This window comes from Pelobates fuscus, chromosome 8 (genome assembly GCF_036172605.1).
Source record: "Pelobates fuscus isolate aPelFus1 chromosome 8, aPelFus1.pri, whole genome shotgun sequence".
NCBI lineage: Eukaryota > Metazoa > Chordata > Amphibia > Anura > Pelobatidae > Pelobates > Pelobates fuscus.
This window is the reverse complement of record NC_086324.1, coordinates 42,812,662-42,827,867: the sequence shown is the minus strand read 5'-3', so window position 1 is coordinate 42,827,867 and position 15,206 is coordinate 42,812,662. Positions and strand designations below refer to the sequence as shown.

General features: G+C 39.7%; 1 protein-coding gene across 1 annotated transcript in view; it reads left to right on the top strand.

Moving 5' to 3' along the window:
- The first annotated feature begins 552 nt into the window (after window positions 1–552).
- CIR1 (corepressor interacting with RBPJ, CIR1) overlaps window positions 553–15,206 on the top strand; it is a 28,472-nt gene continuing 13,818 nt past the window's right edge. The window contains exons 1-7 of the mRNA XM_063429748.1: window positions 553–723; window positions 1,635–1,729; window positions 3,151–3,224; window positions 3,956–3,966; window positions 4,668–4,726; window positions 6,392–6,440; window positions 8,206–8,323. Coding sequence (XP_063285818.1) covers window positions 652–723; window positions 1,635–1,729; window positions 3,151–3,224; window positions 3,956–3,966; window positions 4,668–4,726; window positions 6,392–6,440; window positions 8,206–8,323 — 478 coding nt within the window. The 5' untranslated portion in view covers window positions 553–651. The remainder of the gene's footprint in view (window positions 724–1,634; window positions 1,730–3,150; window positions 3,225–3,955; window positions 3,967–4,667; window positions 4,727–6,391; window positions 6,441–8,205; window positions 8,324–15,206) is intronic.

Sequence of the window (15,206 nt, the reverse complement as noted above, 5' to 3'; positions counted from 1 at the left end):
TTAATATTTCAGAATAAGGTGGCCCCATACTCCCTCCATGGCCATGAAACCTTGGAATACTGCTCCATAGTCACTTTGTGTGGACACTGGCCGCCCTCTGGCAGCCTCTTGTTGTATTACACCTACAGGAATATAAACACCCTGTTTTAAAGTTATTGTAATATCATATTATGTATCATGAAAACCCTACACTAATGGAAGTAATAATTAGACCCCAAAAAATCCTACATACTAAATATAAAGGTAATATTCACCCCAGGACTATTATTCGGCTATCACTTGTCTCCAGCCCTGTGCTGACAGTACATTTATTTATTTATATATTAGACGTTTATCATGCTCCAGTGTCTATAATGCAGACAGTCAAGAAGTCAAGGCTCACATGGTTTGTGACACCTCTTTGGTCAGAGGAGCATAAAAGGGTTAATCCTTGGCCCCAATGTTATTATTGTTATTCTCAATGCGCTAATGGTCATGGGAAATTGAGTTCACAGCACTGGGAGTGCCCAAGGCTAGCCATTGGAACGTTACACGCACGTGTTCGGTGACTCAATTCCGGGAAGACATCAACCCGGAAGTGATTTTATAGCTGTACATTGAGTTTGTGTTTTGTTTTGTAACACAGAGCAGTGAAGCTGCCAGGGACCAGCCATGGGGAAATCGTTTGCCAATTTCATGTGTAAGAAGGATTTCCATCCTGCCTCTAAATCCAACATCAAAAAGGTGAGAGATATCCAGAGCACTCATAGTCCAGCCAGTGTGGACATTATTTTTTAAACCAATAGTTGAGCAAGAAAATAGTTTATGTGGACTTTTCCCACCCATGATCTAAAATGGACAATTTCCTGGTCAATTCTAGGAGATTCCTTGCTTATAATTCTTATACCAAACACGTCCTGGTTATTTACTGAAGGGAATTTGATATTTAAAGCCACATTAGTTGAACTGAAAGCATAGCTGACTTAGAGAATTTTTCCACTTCAGCTATTTTGACCATAAATGTATCGTTCACAGTGAATTCCCATGTTAGTAAATAATCCTGTGAAGGAATGTCCAAGTGCCAACAAGACATCATAGGGTGGCAGTTGTGCAGCAGGGGTGTGCTGTTTTTTTAACTTCTCCCTTGCTGTAATATTCACCGCAGTAAATGTTCCAATAGCTTTACTGCAGTGAGGGAACAAGAAGTGGTATTTCCAGAGAGGTTAAGCTTATATCTTCTAATAGAATCTAGCACTATGTAGAAGAACCATTTCTATACCACGTGTTCTATACAGCTAATGTATTTGAGGGTTCTTTAGATGCAAACTCTTGTACAGCGCTACGGAATGTGATGGCGCTGTATAAATAAAATAATAATGTAGTCAGAAGCTCATGTAGTGCATCAAGTCATTAGGATAGAGGCAGGACTCTAGGCTTTATTCACTAAACTCTGTATAGAAATCAGAATGGCACGTTAAAGGCTAAAATAGCTGAGGTTATAACAGAGTTTGAAGGGGGGGGGGAATTCCACATCAGTTTTTTTTTTTTTTTTGTATTTGAGTACATTTCCATTCTATTTAAATTTGCTACTATTCAAAGTTTAGTGTATAAACGCTTAATAATATACAGCAATAATTTCCCCCCTCTTTCTTTAGGTATGGATGGCAGAGCAGAAAATAACATATGATAAGAAAAAACAGGAAGACTTAATGTCACAGTATTTAAAGGAACAAGATTCATATAACAACAGGTGAGTCTTTTTAATACATTGTTTTGCTTTGGGAAAATTTCTATTTCGGTTCAGTAGTGACTAATCCAAAATAAACTAACATGTTTCTGTTCTTCTATGATCCAAATTATCTGAAGTTCATTTAACATGACCACATTTTTTGTATTTATTATTAATTTAACATGTTTAGCTATGCAATTCTGTATCTATTTTAAAGGATCTGAATTTCCACTAGAAAGGAATTCCCAACTTGGGTCCACTCTACCTACTTATTTTAAAATGTGTCTCTTTTAACACAGTAGTAAGAGATTCTCAAACCACAGATGATAGTCTCACACACTCCCAAGTCTGATTTGCTACCTGGTATTGGGGAGGGTAAAATAGCATATACCTGCTGAGAAATCCTTCCATTTTGGTCACCTATTTAAAACAATTTTACAATTTTTTTGGGGGGGCTTCTTAATTAGTTGAGCAAAAAAGAAGGAAATCCCTACACTAAAGGCCCCTTTTGTTTCAATGTAATAATGGGATATTCACTTGATCATTTTTTGTCAAAGTGTTTGTACAGAGTGTGTGTGCTGCAGTGATTTTGAAGTGTCTGAATCATGCTATATTCCAACGGTAACCTTGCATGATGTGAGCGTACACATATTTTGGTTAGATGATGTGGAACTAAGCTTCCGTATTGGGATGTCTCAATTATATGGGGTGGGCCATGGTTCCGTGGGAGTCTTTCCTGCATACAAACACAGTGTGTAGCAAGTACAAAACAATGGTGTGATATGCTAGTTACACCAACACGAGTGTGTTTGTATATATGTATAAATACAAAGTTCAAAATATTTACTGAGGTTGGTGGAAGTGATATGGGAATGGAGTTTGACGCATGGATATAATGGGGTTAAAGGAAGGTGGCCGATGAAAGTGAGGGGTGGGTTGGTGTGATGTGGGTAATGGATGGAAGTGATGCAGGAAAAAAAAAAAGACTGTGGATGGAGATGATGCGCGGAATACAAGTGGTGCGGATAGAGGTGATGCAAGAATAAGAAGGTGGCAGGTGGAGGTGATTTGGGGAAAGGAGGGCGACCGGTGGATGTGATGTTGGAAGGTGCACGTGACATGGCGGGGAGAAGGAATTGGTAGCGATGAAAGGAAGGGTCTGGCCTGAATGACCAGGAGTGGAGAAAAAATAAGTAAGTGTGAATCACATGCGGTGGGTACAAGTGACTTGGATTGAAGTATGAAAGTTATATGGGGAGGATAAAGTGGTTAAAATACTTGCCTGCATTGACTTTCCCTTCAATAACCCCTCTGTAGTAACGCACACCTTGACGCTGCATATAGTCATAGATCAATAATAGACAAGTCAATGTTAGACAAGGCTAGTAGATTGTCTTAGTACTGCACACTTATTTTATATTTGTTTTGAATTCTGTTTTTAGAGTACTTCTGGGTGATGAGCGAGTAAAGAATGGATTGAACTTCATGTATGAAGCACCTCCTGGAGCTGAAAAAGGTACAATGATTTATAATTTTATGACCACCTATAAATCTATACGGAAAGATGACCTATGAATTCTGAATTTTTGGCACAACCAAATAAATAACTGAAAGTCAGCTATGGATTGTGCTAAAAACTTTTGACATTCCTCTCAGATTATTTTTTATATAATTATTCCCGTGCCTTGCCAGGCTCACTGGGCAGAGTATGCAGATTAGTTATTTCCTGCAGTGCTGTGCGTACTTACAGAACTGATAATAAAAACACCAAGCGTAAATGCGCTATTGCATAATTTCTGTGTATATGCCTGAGTGCATCCAAGGCTTTGTGGGATAACTCTGCCTGAAATGTTAGTGATGTCTGATGTGGCATGGACAAGCTTTATTTTCTATAAACTTGCACATGTGTATATGCTCACATTAAATTAAAATGTCAATATGATTTCAAGTAGAAATTAACCAGTGGATGTGGAAAGACAGGCCACACAAAGCCTCACAGAAATTTAATATAAAATATATTTTTCAGGACTGCTTGGAAATCCACAGTCTGTATTTTTCCTTTCCTGTCTCTTAAAACTAAGCCTTTCAACATGTTCAATTGTTTTAGTTTATGTTCATTGACTAACATTTAGCTAAAATTAGCAAAGTTAGGTTTGGTGCCTCTGTATCATGGAATGATGATCAATTTTGTTACAAATATTTTAACTGTTCCTCTCTGTTTTTTTTTCTTATGGTTCATCTATGAAGAAATAAAAGAGGTAATATAACCAATGTAGAAAATTCATCAGCAAATCATTAACGGAATTCACTGGATCTCATGTCCCAAATTCCAAATATAAAACCTAAAATATTGTGGAAACAATTGAAGCACTTTGGCAAGTAAAAATAATATTTAGCAAGGAGAGATGTACAGAGGAATCTCTAGGGGAGATCTGACAGGAACTGGAGCCCGATTGGGGTCTTGAAAGTCTCCAGATCTAATTTGGCACACTTTGATAAGTTGCCAAACCCTGTAATATTGAAAAATACCCCTCCATATATGTAATTTGTAACAGTGCCTCTTTAATGTACTATATAGTTAATTATACATTACTTTATGGGTGTATTACAGTGGGTGCAGGTTTATGCAGCAAGGTATGGGGTTAACGCAGCAAATGTGGAATTTATATTATACTCTGGGTTCATTCTACGATTTGGTGTCAATGCAAATCATCCTTGGACGTTTTTGGGTTTAGGGTTGTACATATGGTGGAGTTTTGGGAGAGGATTAAGTCGATATATGGGGAGAAGTTATCTTTAAGTTGAAGCCCCTGGTCTTTTTTCCACCTCCAAAATTAGAAAATATATTTTCTATTAGTGCATGCATGTTGTGTGTGTGTATTTACACATGTTTATGCAAAAATAACAAAGCAATTGCTGAATTTTCTGTGTTGTTTTTTTTTTTTTCCTACTTCTTTAGCAAGAAGGTGAAACAACCGAATACAAATTTGAATGGCAGAAGATGGCTCCACGTGAAAAGTGAGAAATAATAGAATTAAAAGTTTAAGAAATATTGTTGTGCCTCTTATGAATGTCACTGGGTAATTGTTCTGCCTGTTTAGGGGATGAAATTAAACATATGTTTATTCTTCGACAAATAAGTAATAAGTTTGCATGTACAAAAAAAAAAAAAAACTTTTTATTTAACAGAATCCTATTGGCTTTCTAAAGTTGCAACCTCTCTGCATGGCATTATTTAAAGGGATACTATAGTGCTGGGAATACAGAGCTGTATTTCTAGCACTATAGGTCTTGTGACCCCCCCCTTCCTGTACTGTAAGGGTTAATAAACTCTTACTGTACTTGCCCGATCCCAGCACTGATGTCCCTTGGCGCTCCGCCGCCGCTAATGTCACATAACAGAGGGGGTGCTAACTGCCATGCGCATGGCGACCGCCGCAAATGTATGTGGCCCTCCCCATAGGAAAGCATTACTGCAATACTTTCCTATGCAGTTTTGCTTGATGCTGGACGTCCTCATCCAGAGTGTGAGAACATACAGCATCCTTTCTCATGAAACTGCAATAATTACAATTGCAGAGTTAAGGGGCCTTGGACACTGCACCCAGACCACTTTAATGAGCTGAATTGGTCTGGGTGCCTATAGTGTCCGTTTCATATCTTATCATTCACAGTCTAGATATACCCTTTTATTGTTCTTTGTAGCTGCATGTGCACCTCTATAAAACCCATATTTGCCATCCCAAGACTTCTGGAATATTTGTTGTATGTTTTTGATTGGTCGCTGTGATTGCAGAGATTTGTTGATTTAAAAGAACACTCCATTTTAAATATATATATATATATATATATATATATTTAATTTTTTTTTTTTTTTTTTTTTACACAATTTCGTAGATATAACCCCAAAGAACATGTGAATGTATTTTGTTATGCATGTTTTCTTTGGGGGCATATGGATGTCTGCAGGTTTTGTCTGCCCTCCGTTTTTTCCACAGAACTGCCGGGGCATACTCCAATCAGATGCTTCTAATTTCTTAGTCTTCTCAATGAACTTTAGAAGCCAAATGTGCCATCGCTTCTGTTAGCTCTGATCAAAATGACAGACTTCAGACACATAGAGCACTTCAGCAAGCTGGATTTATTCTTAAATTGTTGTTGTTGTTGGGGTCTCAGGCGTTTGTAGAATACACATGCTTTCAAAATCCGATTTTAGTTCCATTCTAGCATGTCCCATTAATAACATTTTGTATTGCGCTAGTAATTTTGTTTGCAATGTATAGATGTGACTGTACTTTCATTCTTACTTGATATTTGCTTCCTGCTTATGCGTTTTGCTGCGGTAATGATTTAGCGCAAGCCACATTTCACACAAAATAACTTCTGCTTGAATAATATTCATAACATTTAATACTATAATGGTAATAATACTGACGCACATAAAAATATACACTTTGATTTGTCTGTTTTGCAGGACTTCATTATTGGCCTTGATCATAATTTGACCAGCTATTCCATTTAACCCCTTAAGGACCAAACTTCTGGAATAAAAGGGAATCATGACGTGTCACACACGTCATGTGTCCTTAAGGGGTTAAGGAAGGCAGCAGCCTACTTCACACTAAATACATGCTGAAAAGGAAAGTTGAACATTAATATTGTGGTTCTTGTTGTTGCTTTCAGGTATGCAAAGGATGACATGAACATAAGAGATCAGCCGTTTGGTATACAAGTAAGTGTTGTTATAATTATTTAAATGAGCAGTCAACGCAACATAACCACTTCAGCTTTGCATAGTGGTTATGTTAACAAGAATATGGGAGTTGTCCCCTGTTGGTCGCACGCTCCTCTTGGCAAGTCATTTGTCCATTCTGCTAGCCTGGATGACTCCGTACGATCCAACAGGGAGTCACTTATTGATCGAATTAGTTGTGCAACATCCGCAGCTTTCTGCCTGTTCATAGAAACACATGGGATAGGGCTATAAATGTGACATGCGAGCCCACGTCTTTAGGCCCAAACATGAAGGGTTTTTTTTTTTCTTTCCTCTTGCATGCGTGTTTTGCTACCTTGCTGAATTCCTGTTGTAATGCTATTTTATTCTGACTGTTCTGGGTTTTGTGTTTCTGGAACAGCTTATTATTATTATTATTATCTATGATTCTTTCTTCAGGCATTCTGGTCTAGACTTTTATGCTTTATCTGCCTTTTTAGGAGGTGTCTGAGTTTTAATTAGCCCAACTTTCTATCACTTTATTAAACCTTGCGTTTGGGGATTCGACCTGTCTATGTTGGTGCACCTAACACCCAGAGCCCAACCACTCTTCGGACAATTTCATAATATGGAATGTACAGTCCCACCTTATCGGTATCGATGTCATGCAGTCTGGTTGGCTGGGGTCAAATGATCCAGAATTCTTCAACTTTAAAGGGAAACTCCAGTGCCAGAAAAACGATCCGTTTTTCTGGCACTGGAGGGTCCCTCTCCCTCCCACCCACCAATCCCTGGTTACTGAAGGGGTGAAAACCCCTTCAGTCACTTACCTGGGACAGCGGCGATGTCCCTCGCCGCTGCCTCCGCGACGCTCCTCCTAATGATTACGTCGGCCGGTGGGCGAGACTAATCTCGCTCACCGGCCAAGGAGACCTAATGCGCATGCGCGGAAATGCCGCGCATGCGCATTACGTCTCCCCATAGGAAAGCATTGAAAAATAATTTCAATGCTTTCCTATGGGGTTTTGAGCGACGCTGGAGGTCCTCACACAGCGTGAGGACGTCCAGCGACGCTCTAGCACAGGAAACCTGTGCTAGAACCCAGGAAGTGACCTCTAGTGGCTGTCTAATAGACAGCCACTAGAGGTGGAGTTAACCCTGCAATGTAAATATTGCAGTTTATGAAAAACTGCAATAATTACACTTGCAGGGTTAAGGGTAGTGGGAGTTGGCACCCAGACCACTTCAATGAGCAGAAGTGGTCTGGGTGCCTGGAGTGTCCCTTTAACTGTACACATTGAACAGAATTAATATGGAAGTCTGACTTCTGCATTTTCAAGTTGATTGGAGATGGGTAGGGGGACATAGGTGCCAGGGCTGTCCCTGGCTCTCAAATCGTTTTACAAACAAAGTGGGACTGTGGCCAGAGACTCTTAACACTGTAACCACTACACTGAATTGTTTGTAACTATTATGTAACTCACTGTTCATCCTTTGCATTTTTGTACATATGAAATGCAAATGCTTTGTATGAGCTTGTGTGGAAATATATTTTTTTGTATATTTTTGCACGGCATATTCCAAAATTACTTGGACTCTATGCCTGGTAGTTCTTCTTCAGTAAAAAAAAAAAAAATTAAATCTCTTAAGTAAGTTTAAGTTGTATGCTATTTAATCGGAAACATTGTAAATTGCTTGTCTCCCTTAAAAACAAATCAAACTTATAGTTCATATTAACCTTTGTATCATTCCTCGTGATTTTATCCAATCATATTTTTCTCAGGTCCGCAATGTGAGGTGTATCAAATGCCATAAGTGGGGTCATGTGAACACAGATCGGGAATGCCCATTATTTGGACTTTCTGGAATAAATGCAAGTTCTGTAACCACAGATGGATCAGGTAATCTTATCATCACAGACTCTCAGCATGCAAATGTTTACTGCAAAACTGGGATTTTCATAAAACATATATGTTGGTTTGGTTCTAGTAGATATGACCATTTCAGTTCTTAACTTATCTATGGCAAGACTGAATCCATTTCATGTTTCATACTGGATTGTTTTCGAAAATTAATTTTTTGCTGATTTTGGGGGTTTAATATCCTCACCTATTTTTTGACTCTCGTTAAAAAAATATAAAAAAAAGTCCTGGCTCCCTAATTGTACATTAATTTGCCTTGGGTATCCAATTAAATGATATTTAGTTCCTTGTCATTTGTTGTACTATCACAGGGCTACCTAGTTAATCAAAGCATATCTACGTTAATAAAATCTGTCCCCACCACTCATAGGGTGTTTAGAGCAAATAATACCTTTCAGATTTGGTTTTAATGCTTTCTTAAACAAACAAACTTGCATACACAGATGCATATATGCATATCTAGCCTCACACCTTGACACCATTTTTTGACCCCATTTTTTTTTTATTTATTTATTTAATTTCAATAATGGCATTCTACTGCTACAAGTCCTTCGTAAAGAATTACTCCAAGCTCTACGTAGGTTAGTCAACTGGTTCTTACTGTGCCTATTTTAAATTTAGTGCTGGGGTGTTTTTTGTTTTTGTTTTTTTTTTTCTAAATCGCGTCATCCACTTTCAGTCTGGAAACAAAGACGGAGGACTGGACTGTAGGAATGAAGGATTTCCACAAGCAGTGTACTGGATTTAAGTGCACAAATCTGTATTTTCTCTGTATAGTCTGTGTTTAAAACCTTGCCACATTATTGTGCATGTGTAATAAGATAAGTTTATTTATTCTAAAATACATGGATTATACTGCTGTAAAAAACAGAGGTGGTCTCTCTTTTGTAGGGAGAGCATAAAAACGGGATGAAGCATTTGATGTCTGATGTGGTTTTAATGTTTAATTATGTTAAATATGGAAAGAAAACCTTCTAATAATTTATATTATATGGCAGTATAAAATCCACAGTCCAAAATAAAGAAAAGCAAGAGTTTTGATAGTTAGAGTGAGTATGGGTGTGCATTGCAAGATATTGTATAGTAAATTTCATAAAACCAATAGAAAATTTAGTAGAGCTGACCAGTTGGTTGTGTGGCTTTACTTGTTGCATTACCTTGGCTCCTGAAAGACTGGCCATTTGCATCCACGCAGAATTGCTCTGTCAATGCTGGTAATACAAATCCTTGGATAGTCTCTGTATTACCAGATGGCTGTTAATTTGTTTTCCATTAGTCTATCATGAATCTATAAGATAACTCTAGAAATAAAATGATTTAGTGACTCTTGCGTTGCACTGTTGGCTCGTCCCTCATCAGCCATTTCTGCAGCCAGTCCCCCCCAGTTAAGGGCCCCACTGGGCACCTGTATGTAAGCAGTCATTGAAAGTTATTTTTGTAAGAAGATGTCAGCCAATGCGTCCATGTGTCTGTGTCTGTGTCTGTTTGTAGTCGGCCCTGGGCTGATAGTGTCATTTCCTCTAACTGTCTCAGTTCTTCCATTTTAGTTTACCAGAAACTGAGGGGTCCAATAAAAGGTTACAACCTGTTTTGCCACGTTTAGAATTCACATGTTGAAGGATTTATTATATCGGGATGTTGGGACGCTAGTGTCATGTAGAAGGAATGGTGTGGGAGTTTTTGTTCTTTTATATGTGCAATAAACTGTATCAGTAAGGCAGATAGTGCAAGGACTTTTTTGATAGAATAAGCTCTGGTTGTGGGGTAACTTTTTTTTTTTTTTTATCTAAAACATTATTATTTTGAGTTAAAACTTTAAAAATTACAGTTTTTGTGGACCTCATTGTGCTGTCCTGCTGGGCATATTTTTAGGAGTCGGGAGGGTTGGGGGATTAAAAGGTTGAGGCGGGTGTTCCACTTCAGGTCTGATAAAGCAGTTCTTTTTGACAACCAATTATTACTAAAACAGAGGAGGTGAAAAAAAACTTTAACAATAACACTGGTTGCAACTAAAAATAAACGTCAATGGCTAATGCTATGACCTAACCACATGAAGAGTTAAAGGAGACCCCACTGGGTGAAAACCATCCTGGATTCTAGAAGAAGCTAAAATCAGAGACTTAACATGATGAAAAAGATTTGCTGAGAAGCGCCACATGGTGGCTTGGACTTAGAAAAGTTCAGAAACATAAGAGAAAATCAGCTACCAACCTTACTAAAGAGGAAGGTCAAACAACCCGTGTGTGTTCCTGCCAATATTCGCGATATCAGCCACTTGAACAGACAAGAATCCCAGAAAAGAATGAACCGCCAAACAGCAATAAATAAGAATGTGAAAAAATGCATTGCACTAGGTCTTTTAGTCAGTGATAGCCTTCTGCTCTCTATATTCCCTATGTGGAAGATCATTATGATAAATGTATTTAATTTTGTTTCTCTTTATTTTTTTTATATTTTTTTTATTGTTCTGGGGTGGGACAAATTGGGCTTTTTGTTCAATATCCACTTTAAAAAAAAAGTTGTGTGACTGTTAAGGGCAGGTGATTGCTATTTTTCCAGTTAGTTTGTCACAATGCATATTTTTTTTTTCTTTTATTATTATTGTTATTGTTGTTATTATTATTATTATTATTATTATTATTATTATTATTATTATTATTATTTTGTGAGTGGATAGATGTTAGTCTTTCTATTGATTTGCATTTTTTCTACATTAACCAGCATGTTATATGTAATCCGTAACCCTTGCTCAAGACATGATCAAACACTATTTGAAATACACTAGAAATGAGTCTATAAGCACGGTATGAAATATAAACATACATTTATACGTTTGAAATGTATAAATAAACTAAAAATAGAGTTCTTGTTTACTTAAAGGGACACTATTGGCACCCAACACAAGAAATTCTTCAGGCAATCAAGGTGATTAAGCAGTTTTAATAGAACAAAAAAAGAAGCTGACAAACACCTCTTAGCAGGTCAAAATGCTGCTGCTTTTTTTTTTTTTTGTTCTGTTAAAACTGCCTGTGGCTTAAACACCTTGATTGCCTGGAGAATTTCTCTGGAGCCCGGGTGGCTGCTGAGATTGAGTGCGGCTCCTATTGTCATTTTTGCACTATTGGCACCCAGACCACTTAGCAGTGTAACAGGTCCCTTAACCCTGCAAAGATATTTATTGCAGTTTTTAATAAACTGCAATAATAAGCTTTGAGGGTTAATTCCACCTCTAGTGGTTGTCTACCAGCCACTAGAGGACTTCCGGGTAGTTAGGCAACTTTTGGTCGCATGATGCTGGACATCCTCACTCTATGCATGAGGACATCCAGTGTCATGTAAAATCCCCTAGAAAAGCATTATACATGCTTTCCTGTGGGGGGGAAGTACTAATGCATGCGCGCCATCGACATTGGACTGGGGCAGGTGTGGAGGCACAGAGAGCCTGAACCAGCAGCTAGGGTCCCCTCGGCTTTATAACCCTTCTGCACCACTGAGGAGAAAGGGGGTGAAACGAGTGAGGGGGCCAACTATAGTTTCCCTTTAATAGGAAACCCACTACCCATTTAATCAATAAATTTACATTTTATATACAATAAGCTGCACTTGCAAATTAACAGTATGTAGTGTAAAAAAACACATATGAAATGTAAGCAAAAAAGAAAAATGCTCTAAATCCTGTCAGTGGTATAAAATTAAAATATAAACAATTATAAACAAAAATCTTTATTATACAATTCAACATTTTCTTTTACAAGATAGTCAACCAAATTGAGCCCAGTGCCACTGCTGTGGTCCATGACAACCGGAGATCCTGGCTCTGCATCCACTCCAAGCTTCATATGCACTGTAAATGCCGATTCCTGTAATTGCTAGGCGACTAGAAGTGTTTTGTCCCTATAGTGAGACTCAATGGCTTGCCAACAAATTAAAGTTCTTGTATAGCCAATTTCAACCTATGTCTGTACATGTGCAGAAGAAGTTTAGAATAACCTTCTTCTTTCTAAGATAAAGTAACAAGTTTCTAAAGAATAGTCTGAACTCTGTTGGTTCTGCTCTTCAGTTGTACTTCATGGATTTCAAGCAGGAAATATGTATGTGAAGGAAAAGGGGAAATTAGATATTTTGATACATTGTGTTAAAAATTCTGTTTAATTTGAAAAGCTTTTAGACCTGATGCATACCAAGCAAAATACATTAAACCAATACATGGGTAGTTGATACTTTGTTGGAAATATAACATAGTAGCAGGTCTGAGACTTATTTAAAGGAACACTATATATGGTCAGGCATACAAACATGTATTCCTGACACTATCATTCTAAAAGTGCCATTTAGGCTTCCGGCACCCCTTTCCCTGGTTAAAAAGGTGTTCAACTCGCCTTATTTCCAGTGCCGAACGGGTTTTGTCGTAGCAAGCTCCACCCCGTCAGCTTCCTTGACTGAGCTTCTCAGACTTGATGATCTCAGCCAATCCAATGCTTTCCTGTAGGAAAGTATTGGGAGGCTATTGCACCAGTCCACATCACCTCATAGAGATGCATTGGAGTGTGGAGATGCTGAAAGTCAGTGCTGCACCCAGGAAGCACCTCTAGTGGCTGTCTGAGTGACTGCCACTAGAGCTGTTGCATTGAAAACCTATTTTAAAACAAAACAAAACCAGATGTAAGAGGTAATACATGCTATGAAAACTGCAAATCCAATACAAGTCCCGGAGTATTACTAAATGTTGTATTTAGACATGCCTCATAGTAACATAAAACTCCCATTACAGTTCATCTAATTGTTGTAGTACTGTATGGACGTCTGGACTAAAATACCTATATTCCCTGCCAGGAGCTACTATTTATGAATGATAGTGTGCTTGAAAAGATGTGTGTATGTGGTAAGGAACGTGGTTGCATTCAAGTGATGCTACTTTGGTGTTAAGCCTAATATGGATAACGAGATACTATCAATCTATGCTGATTAATCAACTCCTGTTTATTTAAAAAATTCTGACTCAAAAATCTGCATGGAAATGCTATAAAGCATTTTTTTGTGGGGGTTTTTTCCCCCTTAATCTTTCGTTCTCCCATTTGTTAATCATGTTCCCATTGTGGCCTCACTATTATTTTCTTGGCTAATAGGAGTCGAGCCCTGGTTGGTACATCCATTGTTCTAGTTCACATTCTTCAAGGTTCAAAACGTGTGTTCAAAGATTATCGCTACTGTCACAGAGACAGATACTAGCACCCTCAGGTCTGATGCAGACCTCGCCCGCACTTCCATCAACAGCTGTGAAGCCAGCTTGGCCCACCTAACCACCTGGGTGGATGATCTTGATAATAGGGGCCGCAGACTCAATCTAAGAGTGCGGGGGGTGAAGGAGGGGGTCCCGACAGAGAACCTACCCGAGATCCTACGCACAGTGTTTAGCCATGCCCTGGGGGGACAACAAATCCATAGACTGGGCGTGGTCAGAGACCACCGCGCTCTGCACGCACCTCCTGCACCCGGCGAACAGCCACGGGACATTGTCTATTGCCTAGACAACTTTGCCATGAAGGAAGATATCCTGGGCGGCGCACGCCGCATGAACACAATCCGCATCAATAACCAGCATATTTCCATATACCAAGACCTCTCCCGCTACACCCTGCAGGCAAGAAAGGCTCTCAGACCAATAACCATGGCACTCCAAGCGGCAGGTATTCCCTACAGGTGGGGATACCTCTTCTCGCTATCCGCACGCAGAGGACCGGACCTCCACGTCAAAAGGTCCCCGACGGACGTCCCTGGATTCCAGCGCTCCCTAGGGCTCCCGCAGATACAGGTTCCGAACTGACTGACCCACCAATTCATACGCCAAGCAACAGGCCCTCCACCACCACCACCGGGCAAAGATCAGGGCAGGAACAGGCCCCAACGCGACCGCCCATGGCGCCCGGACCCAACAGGGCCAGAAGAGTAAACTCCGTAGCAGCCCTACCACAATAAGCGGAGACGAAGCACCAACGCGACCATCCATCACTCCATGAACTTGTGAGTACTTTCCATTAACTGGGGACATTGTCCATACACACGCTACATCACAGGGAGGGAAATGGCATACACCTTGGGGAGGGGGGCAGGTGGGGGACCGGGACACAGTCGCACATAGGAGCTGAACTTAAGCCTTTTGCACGGGGACACAAACGCCACTACAGGCGGAAAGACTTCAGGCTTTCTTAACAGCGGACACTGCAAGAGGCCTGGATAATCTGAACTCAAAGGCACCAAAGGACCTCCAGGACGCTTCACAATTATATTAGACATAACTGCTACAATTTGGCGGGAGGATGGGAGGAGGAGGGAGAGGGGACTGTTCTTCACCGCACAGACGCACGACACCCAGTAGAGCGGGCGGCCTCAGGGGGGGAGAGGAGGATAGGGAGGGGAGCACAACCTAAAGGGGGGAGAGGAGGGAAAGAAAAAAGAAACAAAAAAGAGGAAAAATGGAAAAATAAAACCGCAATAAAGATAACAAAACGGAAAGAGAAAGGGAAAGGGTAGGGAGAGGGGTGAAAAGGGGAAAAAAAAGAAAAAAAAAACAAGACAAAAAGAGAAAAAACAGGAGGGGGGAAGTGGGAAGGGAAAAAGGTTTTAAAAGGGAACGGGAAAGAAGGAAAAAAGAAAAGAAGAAAGGGGGAAAAAAAATTAAAGAAAGGGAGAGCGGGGAGGAGAACACACGAGGCATGCCACATGCACAGAGGGGGAAGGAGAAGGGAGGGAAGGGGGGAGAGAGGGAGGGAGGCACACGGGTCATAATGGCGAGAGGGTGGGAAAGGATAGACAGCTCTGTCACATCAGGCTGAAATATTGGACAAATGTAAAGGCAGGAGAT